Here is a 14,025-nt window from a genome sequence, read left to right as displayed (position 1 = left end):
TCAGTCTTCGATTATGTCTGCACATCGTTGGTTCCACCTGGACATACTCGTTTAATTTCAATTATTTGTAGATGTAATTCAAAATCCTTGGCCTGTTACTTGCAACCAAGTGAAATGCATCTTGCATTATGAGGTCTAAATGCATTGTGAAAATGTAAATAGCGAAAAATGCGAATATTTTAAAGCTGGGTTGGTATAAATAAATCCCCCCCCCCCCCCCCCAAGTAATAATTTGATTTTCTAGGTGTACTGCTGCTTTCCAACACGTTCAAAATAATCTTGCAAGTCAGGTTTTATGACCTCAGCGGACACAGCGCACTCAACATATTTTAACAAAACTTAGCGTAATATATTATTTCCTTCCTTATTAACTTCTGTTAGGATTTCCACATCGTTAATGTGCTGCCACCAACTGGAACTACTAAAAAGTGCAGCAAAAAGTCTCCGTACACAAAAATACGGAATGAAGCCGAGAAAGAGAGGAAACGATCTGGGTTTCAGACTTCAGTCATCTACGACCTTCACCTTCACACTGGATAGTTCTCTTAAAACGTCCATTTTATTTAATAGTGATAGCGAGTACAAGAGCGCATAGACGCTTTGAACGGGTATTTACTTTATTTTTGATATCATTTAAAGAAAGACAAGGAGTACAGTTTTGCCTTATTATTCCTTAAGTCTATTAAACACAGTAGGTACTAGTTTTCCTTTGATCATGTAAAAGTCTGTATGGAAACGGCAGACTGCTGATCTCGTTCACTAAACGCAATTCGAGTTACTCTAATGCACGACATTGTTTTTCATTACGTGAGTGTTCACAATGACATTTTCTACAGGATAGAAGACAGGATCAATGGATTGTATTCCATCAGCGGTTTTCCTGGGTGGAAAGTGTGATCACTTCTTCCTGCCACCTCTCTCCTTCAGAGCCAGATGGATAACGGAGCCATTGTTCATGTTGTAGTAGGCCAGAGAGTTGGAGTCTTTGATGAAAATACCCTGGAGATGAACAGATAATATAAATTTTTTTTGCAAATGCACAAATTTCCTTAAAAAAAAAAAACAATGTATAATCAGATTCAGAGCTTAGAGTCAAAGCAGAAAAATATAACATTTAAGTACGGTGGCTCTTTGGAACCTTAAACACACGGTCACTCACCTCATATTGTAGTTTCTGTTTTCCTGCTGGCATGCCTGTAGCTTCGTGGATTTTAACCTTTATAACAGACACCTGTAGGAAGGTGGAGATTGGTATTTGACAAAACACATAAATTGGGTCATGTACATCACAGTTTTGGCTGTGAAAAATCTGTAGCAATTTGAGTTTTGATATGGTGAGTAACCCATGAAAGTAACCCATAACAGGGCTCTATGCCAACATTTTTCCCAAGGAGCACATGCACTCCCAAGTTGAAAAAATTTAGGAGCACACGAATGCATCCCAGATCAATGCAAATGCTCCTCAAAGGGAAGCACTGTAGTGCCCTACATAAGAGAATTGAGTAGAGAAGTGGTCCACATTTTTGCAATCAGGGTACAAAGGCTGTGGGGAAGAAGAAGGCAGGCGGCTCTTACCTGGTCTGTGAGCGGGACGGAGAAGTTGAGCACCTGTCCATTCAGCTTCCATTCTGTCTTGTCCTGCATGTTGGGCACCTGTACCTTGACTGCCACAGGGCCCTGAATGATAAAGGGGTGGGGGTGGGGGGGAGAAGTCAGCAGGGTTTCCATACTTAGCTGTGCTACCAATTCAAGGTCCCATTCCCCAAAAATCCAAGACCCATAAAAATTGGACAGTTGACTATATCACAAAAACGGCTTGTCAAGAAAGTTAAATGAAAACAACCTCAATAACCCTGCAAATGAATGCTTCACCAAAGCTCTTTTAACTCCCTAGCCAATTTCAGTAGAACACATTCCTGATCCTGATTTACGTTCTACAGGAACTAAAATGAGAACATGAAGCTTTTGAAGACGATTTATCGGGTCCTTGAGTCAGGCACAGGCAGAATAAGTAACTGCTCTCACAAAAGAGCCGTCCCTTCAACCAGCTCCTCAGCCCACCTTGTTCCGGCGCAGAAACTCCTCCTCTGGCATCAGGTTGTCCTCCGTCTTCATCTTCTTGTTTGCAGGCTCGTCGTCGTGGGGCGGGGGTGGGTGAGCGGGGGGCAGGGGCGCTGGGGCCGAGCTCGGGGGCTGTGGAACCGGAGGAGCGGGAACAAAGGCTGGGGACAGAACACGAAGGAAATTTAACACCACCGCCTCTGCTTTAGAAGACTCAATGGATGACAAATACAATGACCCGTATGCATAAGTAATCCAATAGCAAGCACTGCGTGGGACAGGCAAGAGGATCACGACTGCCAAACTGCTCACCTGCAGGAACCACCATAGGAGGCGGCCTGGGGGCCATGAGGTGCGGCCCTGATGGGGGCATGGGCACCACGTTGATTCGAGGCGCGTGCAGCATGGGGGGCATGGGGGTTAGAACCTGCCCGGGTGTCAGGCGCACCACGGGGGCCATGGGGGGCCGCGGGAGCACGGGCACGGCCGACAGCAGGGTGGGGCGCACAGAAGGGGGCATCTGCAAAAACAGAACAGAAGTGGTGAGATTAACAAAACAAAGTGCCGCCATGCACTATAGATTATAGTGGAGCAGTGACAGTAATAATGATCTATTCATCTTGAGGAAAGGAGCATAGAGGTTACAAAAAATCGTTTGTAACCCAAAGGGAGCCGATTTAATCTCAAGGTGGGGTACTGTCATTGAGCAAGGCACTTAACCTCAAGTATATGCACCCTAGATAAGAATGTCAGCCAAGTACATAAAAATAGTCCTCTTAAGAATCTGTTGAGCAACAAAGTCATGTTCCCCCCCAGACCAAGGTTACATAATCATGAAAAATGTTTGAACTCTTTAGACACCAGTAAAACACGACAGACTATTTAAAAAGAAATAGCACCAATATTCAGAAAAAAAAAATAATTCCATATTATTGTGTTTTGGCTGGTAGTATATTTCTTAGAACATTTTCAGAGATTAGCAGGAGGGTTTTAAAATGCTACCAGGATCTAGAGTGTTGAATTATTTCAAAAGCATACTTCATCCAGGGCTGCTACCACTGTACCACTCTCAGGCTAAGCCGCTGTCCAACTTGCCGAGTTAAACCAAGCACCCAAATGAAAAAGTTAACGCACCGGAGGAGGGCGTGGCACTGAGGTGATGGGCGGGGAGGGCTTGGGCAGGCTGGGGGCGGAGGACGGGATGGGGGGCTGGGGGATGTCGCTGGGCTTGCTGGGGCCGATCTTCTCCTTGCTGTCGTCCTCCTGCACCAGCCCCTTGGCCTTGTGGATGGCCTCGATCTGCTCCTGCAGGGTGATGTTGGCCTGGGCCGCCTGCTGGGTGCGTGCCATGCTGCCCGAGTGCCCGTCCCAGGTCACCTATAAGAGCGGGGTGAAGGGTTATAGAGACTGTTCTGAATGGCATCGCCAATGCAGGATGCCACTCGATGTTAAAAGTTGGATTCAACTCAGAGAAAAAGTTTTCTATCATCTAGTAATGCAATGGACTGACACTAATTAGAACAGATGTTAGAACCAGGTTTTACATGCTTTTTTTTCTTTTAACCCATTAGAGATTACCATGATCTTCCATACTCCTATACCTTCATGTTAATGATGGCAAAGAGGGTGGTTTCATCAAATTCTGCAGAGCTACCATATCTTGTCAGTGACCAATTTGAACCAATTGGTGTTCTGCTGTTTATGGAAAAACTGAAGACTTGTTCAACCAAGTCAGTGATGGTCAGCTCCACTCTATATTGAGAACATGGAAGCTCAATTACTCATCACTACTACTACTACTACTACTACCCCATTTCACATGTCCACACCCTGGGCCGAACACCAGCACAACACCAGCAGCCACCGCCCACCTTCTCCTCCGGCTTCTGGATCTCCTCCTCCCCGATCTTCTTTCCGATGGCCGTCTCTTCCACACCGAAGATGTCGGTACGCCTCTCGGCCAGCTGCTTCAGGCTGCTCTCGATGTCCAGGCCCGGGGCGTAGACGTCGTCCTCGGTCTGCCGCTCGCGGATGTTGCGGTCCCGCTGCTCCAGCCAGCGCGGGTCCAGCAGCCCGATGCGCATGTGCTCCTGCATCTTGCTGGCCGGGATCTTCTCTCCCGTGATGGGGGAGATGAGGTACTCGTCCGGAGTGGCCACGGGGGCTGGGGGCTTGGAGGCTGCGCAGGTGAAAAAAAAAGCAAAGCAACAACCAGTTAAGATAAGCCACAACACGTACAATCACCTGGTCTCTATTAAACTATATTTTTCAGTAAATTATGAATTTTTGTCGGCATCTGTAATTTTGAATTGTACCCTCTGTCAATTTACTGATGGCAAAACATTTCCTACCGAAAGCATCTGTGAAATATCAGCCATAATAAAAGACTTATGGAGACTGCTGGCATTCTCAGCGCCCATCACTGCCGTACCTTTGGGGTCGTAGTCCTTGCGGATGATGACCTGGTCTGGGGTTGGCGGCAAAGGGGGTGGCATGGGGTTGTCTGGGGGCAGAGGTGCCTTCATATCATCCTCATCATCAGAGCCCTGGAGAAGAAAAATTACAAAACTGCACGTGAATTAAGGCATCAAATCATTTTTTTTTTTTGCATGCTTGTTCATAAAAAAATAAATGAATATAGCTAGGTTTTCTCAAAAGTTTTGAATTGGAAGTAGCACTAAGATTCACAGCAATACCTACTGCACAAATGCAAGGAGTGCTACTGCTGAAATGTACATACTCCTCCGATTCACTCATTCAAGAACCAGTGACTGACTACTTCACCCCAGCTCACACTACTTCAGTCAACAGTGAGGTAAAACCCACAGAAGACAACTAGTCTGCAAGCCCTCAGGACTTTTTTTATTATTTGGAGATGCTAATGCTGAGAAATTGTGCAATATTTTGTAATCGTTCCTCAGCGTGACCAAGCCCCTGTACCTCGTCCATGTCCTGCAGCTGTGTGTCCTGGTCGGGCTGCGAGGGGTGACCTTCGTCACGGTCCTCCCTGTCGTCCTCCTCATCCTCGCTCTCCACCTCCATCTCCACCTCCTCGCTCTCTCCGAACTTCTCGTAGCGCTCCTGGATCAGGATGCGGGCTCCCAGCTCCTCGGGTGTTGTGGGAGGGGGGAAGTGACCTGGAGAGCCCCCGCAGGGAAGAGAGGTTTAACCCAGAGTCTGTTTCCACAAAGACAGTATTATGCCTTTCTGACTAACAGACACAAACAAGTACGAAAACAGAAAATTACAAGAAAGAAGCTCAGGGTTTTCCCAGCCCAGTTCTGTGCTTGGTGGGTAGCCTGGGAAACATTCTAAAACCAACTCAGTTTTTTCCTCTGCCACTATAAAGCACCACAGAAAAACTTGTCATTGCAAAGTTGACATTTTAATGCTGAATTTAACGGGTTAATCTCTACATTGCATGAGATGGCGGTTTTAATTTTGGTTACATTAACAGGGAACATTCAGAGAGCTGCTAAACCAAATCTCAGAGTATGGTGAATACCTTGCTCATTGGGCTGGAAGTCCACTGTCTCCACCACAACAAAGTCATGCCAGTCAATCTGAGCATAGGCCACACGCTCCTTCTCTCGCTCTTCTTCCTCCTTCTTTCTCTCGCGCTCCTGGAACTTGGCCCACTCCACACGGTACCTAACCTAAAAACACAAAAATAATCACGTGAAATTGACAGGAACTATAACGATGGGCTTTGTGTCGCGAATCTTACGTAGAGCCAGGGTTCCGGTCTTTGTGTGAAACCTCACCTGGTCCATCACTTCTCTGGGGTTTTCCGCCTCTTTCTTCAGTTTCAGCAGAAGTCCTTTGGGAGGGATGAGGATCTGGAGCACAACAGACACAGTTCATCATACATTTAATAAAACCTTGAAGTACTCATTCCGAAGCTAACATTCACATGCTAATAGAAATGACTGCCAAGTTCAGATTCTCCAAATGTGAGACCCCTGTACCTTGGTGTACTGCTCCACCAGCTTGGTGAAGTAGTTGAAGAGGCTGTGTTGAGGCCGCAGGAAGTCAAACTGGTAGTTGCGTTGCTCTTTCTGCATCAGCTGCGTGAGGAACTGCCGGCCGTTGCGGGCCACGAACTGGGCCGTCAGCTTGACCACGTCGAGGTCGAAGGCTGAGATTGACGGCGGGTCAGCGATAAACTCAAACTCTGGCGGGGGCTCCTTGGGCACCACCGTCTCGTGGATTACCTGGGCCTGAACCTGCCCAGCAGAAACAGGAGAGGAGCAGGGTAAAATCAGTGAAATACCACCTGTTTCTAAACTGATAATGTGGAAAAGATCACTAGAAATTGCATCAATGCATATCATAATGACGTGAACCAACAAAAGCAATCAGCCAATTGGACAAAGGGTATCCATGTTGTTTTGTGTACGATCGGTCCAAGGGGCCCACCTTCTGGGGAAGCTGCTGTTGGGGGGCCTGCTGCAAGGCCTGCTGTTGCATGACCTTGGGAACAGCAGCAGAGGGTTCCTGCGCCTTTCCCTCCTTGAACTCGTTGACCTTGTGCCGGTAGTAGGCATGGTAGGGGTCATTGGGGTTCAGAAAGTTGAACTTAGGGTTATTGATCTCGTTCTGCCGGATCCTGGCCTCAAACTCTGGTCCATTTCTAATAGGTTAGAAGAGGGGGAAAGATCCTTTTGTCAGAAAACATTCATTTAAAAAAACAGGCAGTTTTCACATTAAATGGTAAATAAGTATATGCTTACGATCATGTACTCTTGTATACAGTACGGAATTATGAGTCTTCATTTAGGTGGGTACAAGGTACGTAAATTACTCTAATCATTTATCAAGGTAATCACATAATGTACGTTTAAACTGGTGCTCGGACCTGGCTACAAAGCTGGCGGTCTTGTCAACAATGTTCCGAACTTCGGGGGGCGGGTAAATGATTCCCACGATTGGCTTTGTAGCTGGAGTTTCATCTTTTGGTTCGTCGGCCTGTAAATGAATTGATTAACAATAAGAAGCGCCACACACAACTTGTCTATTTATACATGGGATAATAATTACATTATTGTCCAAGTAGCTATTACACAGTTGAGCAGTTTATTGTTAATATACACTGTAGCCTACTTCTTGGCCGACATCAGCATTTAGTTTCTTTAAAAGTGCTAGCTGAATTAGCAGCTGCTCACACTTGCCGCATACGTGGCCTGTTTTAACAGCGTTTTCACCCGTCAATGGCATAGCCAAATATTTTTTGCACAATCGAAATAAGGTCGGAAATCTGACAAGATATGTTGTTATTTCTTTAGTTGTTCATTTATTTAAATCTAGCTATAACTACCCTGACATTCATTGCGCTAGCAAGTAAATGGCGGAATGGTCAAAAACCCATTACGGCCTACACTATTATACAATAAAATCACGCATTCAGCTAGAATGGTAGAATGGACAGTACACATGCGAAATTTACTGTACAATTAAGAAACAAATTAACACAGATTAAATGTGCATCTACCTAGCCAGCAACACAAGCCGGTTACTTAGAACTTACCTTACTGTTGTTGGGCTCCGGCTGAACTATTTGAACAGGCCCAGGCGGCATGGCTGCGTCAAGACTAGACCGTCTCTGTGTTCTTCAATCACTAAATTTCAAGTGCTGAAACGAAAACACTTTCCTTGTCAAAGTTTCCTGCAACGTCTGAATTGGCGTAACACAAAACGATTATAGACTTTAGCTAAATACTTACTTAAAAACAAAACACTACTTCAGACCCTTCTCAGTCCAAATTCGCAGGAGACAACCAGGAAACAGAACTATTTACTTCCGGAAACATATTCGCTAAGCATAATGGGAATTGTTGTTCTGTCGCTATAGTAACCAGCTGACAACAAAGGCAACAGCTCGTTGAATACATTGGGAATGTTAAACGTTAGCTAGTTTGAGCTAGCTAGGTTTATGACTAGTATTGTTTAATTAGTTTGCTAGAAAAAAATATAAGATTTCTCCTCGGAAATCTTTCCAGCCATGAAATGAAGGGAACCATGTTTGTTTGACCACGATTAAAGCGAGAAAAATGACAAATATTTTGGGACGTCAGGACTGCATTGACAGTCTTCGTAGAGATCTCACAGATCTTCAAGGCGCAGTTGTGGAGGTTTTCTCCAAAACTGGCCCTGTCCGCTTCCCTTCCTGGAAGTTTCCTGACAAGCAATCCTGCAATTTGGACATGTTAGAGCTGTTAGATCAGTATGACTTCGTTGAAGGGGATGAAGAGTTCAGTCAGCATTCTCACGTTGTTTTGCTAGAGCTGGTGATTGACAGGTATAACAGCTAGCTAGATGACCGATGGTGGAAAATAAAAGAAAAATGTGTTTAAGTTACAGTAGAAAATGATTAAACAACCTCAATGGTCATTTTGAGAAATTTCTTTATCTGTAAATTCTTGTTAATATTTTGTGTCTGCTTGTGTTTCTGTGCTCTGGGACCAGACTGGTACTGCTGCTACAGAGCTTAAATTCCCATGCAGAATTGGTTCTGGGTGGCCAGAAGAACAGTTCACGCATCCAAATTAGTGCTCTGGGGTCCATTGGCCTAGTGGCCAAACGCTACTGGAGTAATGTGGGCCTACTGTGCAGATTACTTCAGAGCATTCTGCAGGTCTGTATATAATTATACCCTCAGCCAGTCTCATAGTCCTTGTTTTTGCATAGTTTACAACAATATTGTTTATAATAATATTTAATCTATGAATAATAGTAATAAGAAGAACGCATTTATTATTCATCAAGGCTTATCATTTTTCCCTGCAGACAATAGAGAGTATGTATTACTACACTGTATATCAAACATGCCAATATCATGGCATGAAGTTTATTTCTGTCCATTTAGGACAAGTCAAAAGAGAATGAAGAAGCCTCTGAAGAGAAGGCCAGCAAGCAGATGAAAGCCGGCTGTAAGATGAAAATGCACAGCCAGTCGGCCCCCGCTCAACAGAGCCCCAGGAATAACCCCAACCAGCGAGTGTCCTCCGTACCCCAGCAGAGCTCTTCAGGAACAGGAAGTAGAATGTGCACCCCTCCCAGAGCAGCGCAGCAGCACATCTCCACGGACACGCGCACAGTGAGCAGCCAGACGGTGACGTCGGCGCTGGTGCCCTGCACGGCCTGTGCGCGGGTGCAGACCAGCCTGCGCGAGGTGAGCGACGCCCTGGTGGGGCTGTGCCAGAGCCAGGGCCTGCCCTCCTCCCTCGTGTACTTCCTGGCCGCGCTGGATGAGTCCCTGGAGCAGGGCCGCCTGTCGGCTACCGACGTGGCACAGTGGGCCGCCGAGCAGCGCCGGGACCTGGGCCGGGTGGGGAAGCACCTGTCCAAGATGCGCGACACCGTGCAGCCACTCCGGGAGAGCCTGGTGGCGCTGGAGGAGGCGCGCGATGAGCTGAGGAGGCGGCTGGAGGCCACGGAGGAGCTGCTGGCGAGGGAGAGGACGCAGTACCAGGCCGGCCTGCAGGAGCACGATGTCCAGCTGCGGGAGGCCCAGTCCAAGAAAGAGGAGGTGGCGAGCAGGCAGCATGAGGAGCTGAAGAAATGTGAGGGTTTGACCGGGAAGAACGTGAACCGTGGCTTTGAAGGGTGCATTTCATTTTAAACCAAGTATAGTGATGCCAAAGCGAAGCCTCTCATAGTTTTCTTTGTTGTTTCACTCAACCTTCTTAATTTAAAAAAGCGAATCTCCTATGCATGCTTTGTGCAGCAGTAGTAGAGTGAATTAACAAGTTATGACACCTCACATGCCATGTCAGTAACTATATGTGTGCTCAGAGAGTTACTACAGTGCATTACATTACAGGCATTTAGCAGACACTCTTATTCAGAGCCACTTACCCAACTATGTTATGATGCCTTTCAGGTATCAAATCTCTGGAAAAGAAGAACTCCAAACTTCAGGCACAAATTAATACACAGGCAGATACGATACACAGGCTCGGTAAGGACACAATGTCCCCAATTCATATCCAGCTGCTGTCAGAGCTTAGATGAATGAATCAATCAGTGATGAGTATTTCATCCTTGAAGTGCCTGAGTGTCTGCTGTATTAATGGCAGAGAGTGCGAGAGATGGGCTGCAACAGGATGTGAACGCCAGAGAAGAAGACCAGCAGCTGATTCAAAAGCTGGAGGAGAAGATCCGGGTTCTGGATGCGCAGCTGCTGGCCAACCAGACCCTACTGGACAAGGAGTGCGCCAAGTATCAAAGTGCCTGTCGTCAGCAGGAGGTCAGCACACTCATACCCCCAGAGAGACCTGGACACAGATGAATTTACGCTTCTTTTTAGAAGGTCTAAACTGCATGCTGAGTTAAATCACATGGAAACATTATACTAATTTGTTAACAGGCCATTTAATGCTTTTCAGTAAATTTTTAAAAATCAAATTTAGGGCTAAGACAGGTTAAGTATGTTGTGTAAGCGTCTTCCATCTTCCCATTAGCCAGGCCGCTGCAGTGTGTTTGGTGTGTTTGTGTGAGTGTGTGAGCGTGCGTGTGTGTGTGGTTGCCTGCCTGCGTCACCTTCAGAACTTGTTCCTGCTTCTGCGCAGTCTGTGCAGTTGAAGCAGAAGGCCATGCTGGAGCAAGTAGACGCGCTGGACCGGGAATGCGAGGAGGTGCAGAGACGGCTGGGGGAGAGTGAGGAGGCCAAGGAGGAACTGCAGGAGAAGCTGACGCACATGTCCGAGGAGAGGGACCAACTCAACAATAAACTCGCAGAACAGCAGGTACACACACATACAGGTCACAGTGAACAGCATTAGTGCATAAGCGCGCCATACAGAAGTACATATCAGCGTACAAGTACGAAACAGAAGAACAAAACAGTGCAATAAACGACATGCTTCATTCGTGTTATGCTTTACATTGCAGCGCACCATACATAGTTCAGTAAATACCTCAGCAGTGAAGGATACTGAAATGGTCCATACCACCATACTATGTCCAGATATCTGCAGCATTACTATGTCCTCCACTAGGCCCTGGTTGCAGTGCTGCAGGATACTGCATTTTTGCAGCATTACGGTGTCCTCCCCTAGGCCCTGGTTGCAGCGGTGCAGGAGGAGAAGCAGGGCCTGCAGAGCCAGGTGGAGGAGCTGCAGAAGAACGTGTTGCAGCTGCAGGACGAGCTGCTGGAGCTGAGCCACAGAGAGAGGCTGCTGGTGGCCTACCCTGAGCTCAGCGCCCTGGCGCACGGATCACCACAGAGTAAGACTGTCCCCAGCCCCGCCCCATGTTCCTGCCTACCACTGTCCATCATTTCCATCAGTCCTTTTCCAACGCTGCATTTCTATTAGCCTTAGCCCTGTTGCATTTGCTGTGCGTGTTGTGTTGCCCAATATAATCAGCTTCCAGGTGCTTTTGCTACCACAGCTGAAAATGTGAGGGTGGGAGGAGAGATGTTATATTGGGTGTGCCACAGGCGCTCAGTTTGCTTTGATGGACAGAGGGGATCAGTGTGCGAGCCATGCGAGAGCCGCCTCCCGCTGACTGCTCTTCTGCTCTCCGGCAGGTACGGGCGACGTGTTCAAAGATATGGAGCAGCAGCTGCTGGCCAACAGCATGCGGATCAGGATTCTGGAGCAGCAGAATGCCACCCTGTGCAGCAGCCTGGGCAAGCTGAAGGAGAAGGCAGAGCACGGAGACCTCCGGGTAAGCAGCAGGACAAACAGCACTGCAGGATTAGGGGAAAACTAATTGCACCGAACATGCTTTAAATACAGTAATATAACATCTGCAAAGGAGAGCACGTCACTCAGCCAATCTTGGCTCATCACTTATAAACTGACCCGAGGCAACTTTCACGGCTTGCATTTTTACATATTTACCATGGGCAGTTATCATGTCAACACTGGTCAGCAGTGCAGAACGGCAGGCAAGCAACAGGGCTTGTTACCGAGGAAACTGAATCCCAAGGAGGCCGCAGTGTCTGCGGGTTATTGTGGTTTCCTTTCAATCGGCTGCCAATTAAGGCCTTGGGAACAAGGTGTGTGGATTCCTTTGCCAATAATGATGTAAAAGTAAACACTTGTGCTGAGAACAAACCAAAAACCAGCAGACACTGTGGCGCTCCAGGACTGGAGTTTGACATCTGTGACTTAAGCTAACTACTTATCCAGGTTAATGTACCGCAGCAGGATAAGTACAAAGGTAAACCAAGAGCAAAACTGAACGCACAGCCTTTTGGTTTGGTTAACCGTAGCACATTTCCATCAAAGCCTCAATACTGATGTTCTGTCACCTGCTCCCTCTCTGCAGTCGGTCTCTCCTCAGCAGCTGGGAGTCCCCTCTCTTCTGAGAGCAGGCCACAATTCACAGTGAGTCACGGGAGAACACGGGAGCAACTTACGCCACTCGCTCATTAAACATCACACCTCACACATACATGATGCTGAAAATGACACTCAATAGAAAATAAATTATGTTCTGCACTAGCTTCATGCAGGAATTCTGACTCCTGGCAGTGATTTGATTGTCAGCATATGATACATTTATATGGATTTATTATTATTAGTAATACTAATATTATAATAATAATAATAATAATACAGTCATGTCTTTCAATATACAGCTCATAGTCATTTGCGCGTTGTGCTGAAGCGCTGAGTTAGCCAGTCCGTACTCACCGCCTGTCTCCACGGCAGCAAAGGCTCCGCCGGTCAGGGGCAGAAGCAGCAGGGCCTGGGGGATGGCAGCAGTCTGGCTAGAGCCGCGGAGATGGCGGGTCTGTGGGGCCAGGCCCCATCGCTGGCGTCCGTGGCCTCGTCCTCGAAAATACTTCACCAGCAGACCCTCGCGCTCCTGCTCCCTCCCGAAGAGGACGCCTCCAGAACCTACGCCAGAGCACGCAACACGGCTCGAGTGCGTGCTGGCAACATGCCCCCCCGGAAGAAGTGACATCATGGCTGCCGACCGAGACCTAAATTAAACTGCACTAGCTGAGGTTGACTGACTGGCCTTGTGACAATACCAGAGACTCCCAGCCCTTCAGGAGTCTGAGGAGCTGGTCTCTTTCTATGCTCAGTGGATGACAGTCCAGATACACACTTTATCCACGTCAATTTTAAGAAAAATCTGCAAATGTATAACTGTAATGTATTAAAATGTAATGTATTATTTTATAAAATAGTGAATTACATTATACAATTCCATAAGTGAGTCAACATGTGTCATACATTGGTACTTTTTATGCATATATGTATAATAAACTATAGAAACTGCCTGAGCATATCAAAAATTATTATATCATTCTTATTTAAAATTGAGGCACTCTAAGCAAAATGTTTTTGACTCTTTTTTAAAAATCACATCACCAGTTCTATCTTCAACAGTTTAATGGTTACTTTTTGGTTACAGTAAATGTGACAATCTACATAAATTGAATGCGGAAAGTGGCCACTAGGAGTCACCCGTGCTACAGTAATAGCCCACATTACCCTGCCAAAACAGTTATTTTTTATAGTGATAATGAGAAGGATGCGTTTTAATCAAGAAACACGTAGAAATGCGATGATGTGATTTAGTAAAAATGGGCAGTGGGATGTACCAAAGAGATTGCTACTGAAAGCAAAGAAAATTAGGCACAGTTAAAAATACTGGTTACAATTCAGAAATGTTTAATACTATTCATTTATTCTGTCGTAGCATGAAGCCTTTTGGAACGATTTTGGAACATCTTACAAATTCCTCAAACCACGTGAGTTTTGTAAACATGGAAATGCGCGACCGCACAATTATAAAATAGCGACAAACATACGCAAATGTCAAAACGTACATTACAAAACAAATGAATATGGATTTATTTGTTAACTAACGATAAAACTCTCAGCTGGAATAATGACAAAAATTCTATTTTACGGACAAATTGTGTTAAAGCACTATGCAATACTATTCGAAAAAGCATATGCTCTACATGCTGGACAACAAGAAGCTTATCTGACAGAA

General features: G+C 46.2%; 2 protein-coding genes across 4 annotated transcripts; one reads left to right on the top strand and one right to left on the bottom strand.

Moving 5' to 3' along the window:
• Positions 1–592: 592 nt before the first annotated feature.
• sf3a1 (splicing factor 3a, subunit 1) lies at positions 593–7,894 on the bottom strand. Of its 2 annotated transcripts, XM_035379853.1 has the most exons (16): positions 7,785–7,894; positions 7,589–7,693; positions 6,920–7,029; positions 6,481–6,694; positions 6,030–6,287; positions 5,826–5,900; positions 5,567–5,717; positions 5,002–5,198; positions 4,493–4,607; positions 3,933–4,240; positions 3,196–3,438; positions 2,374–2,581; positions 2,062–2,222; positions 1,576–1,677; positions 1,160–1,231; positions 593–999 (listed from the first exon to the last, which is right to left on the bottom strand). In XM_035379853.1, the coding sequence occupies exons 2-16, from the start codon at positions 7,637–7,639 to the stop codon at positions 898–900; spliced, it is 2,367 nt and encodes a 788-aa protein (XP_035235744.1). In that variant the 5' UTR covers positions 7,640–7,693; positions 7,785–7,894; the 3' UTR covers positions 593–897. The 2 variants fall into 2 exon arrangements, with proteins under 2 accessions (XP_035235744.1, XP_035235745.1); XM_035379854.1 differs by having other exon boundaries at positions 7,589–7,862.
• A 29-nt stretch (positions 7,895–7,923) lies between these two features.
• Positions 7,924–13,340, top strand: ccdc157 (coiled-coil domain containing 157). 2 transcript variants are annotated; one of them, XM_035379855.1, is made up of 10 exons: positions 7,924–8,359; positions 8,527–8,695; positions 8,927–9,623; positions 9,944–10,021; positions 10,140–10,309; positions 10,632–10,808; positions 11,121–11,289; positions 11,594–11,733; positions 12,340–12,398; positions 12,726–13,340. In XM_035379855.1, exons 1-10 carry the CDS (start codon positions 8,112–8,114, stop codon positions 12,976–12,978), a joined length of 2,160 nt encoding a protein of 719 aa, XP_035235746.1. In that variant the 5' UTR covers positions 7,924–8,111; the 3' UTR covers positions 12,979–13,340. The 2 variants fall into 2 exon arrangements, with proteins under 2 accessions (XP_035235746.1, XP_035235747.1); XM_035379856.1 differs by having other exon boundaries at positions 12,731–12,915.
• The last annotated feature ends 685 nt before the right edge of the window (positions 13,341–14,025 follow it).

The sequence above is a fragment of the Anguilla anguilla genome, chromosome 10 (assembly GCF_013347855.1).
Source record: "Anguilla anguilla isolate fAngAng1 chromosome 10, fAngAng1.pri, whole genome shotgun sequence".
Lineage (NCBI taxonomy): Eukaryota > Metazoa > Chordata > Actinopteri > Anguilliformes > Anguillidae > Anguilla > Anguilla anguilla.
The sequence above is the reverse complement of the archived record's forward strand: the minus strand, read 5'-3'. Positions and strand labels throughout refer to the sequence as shown.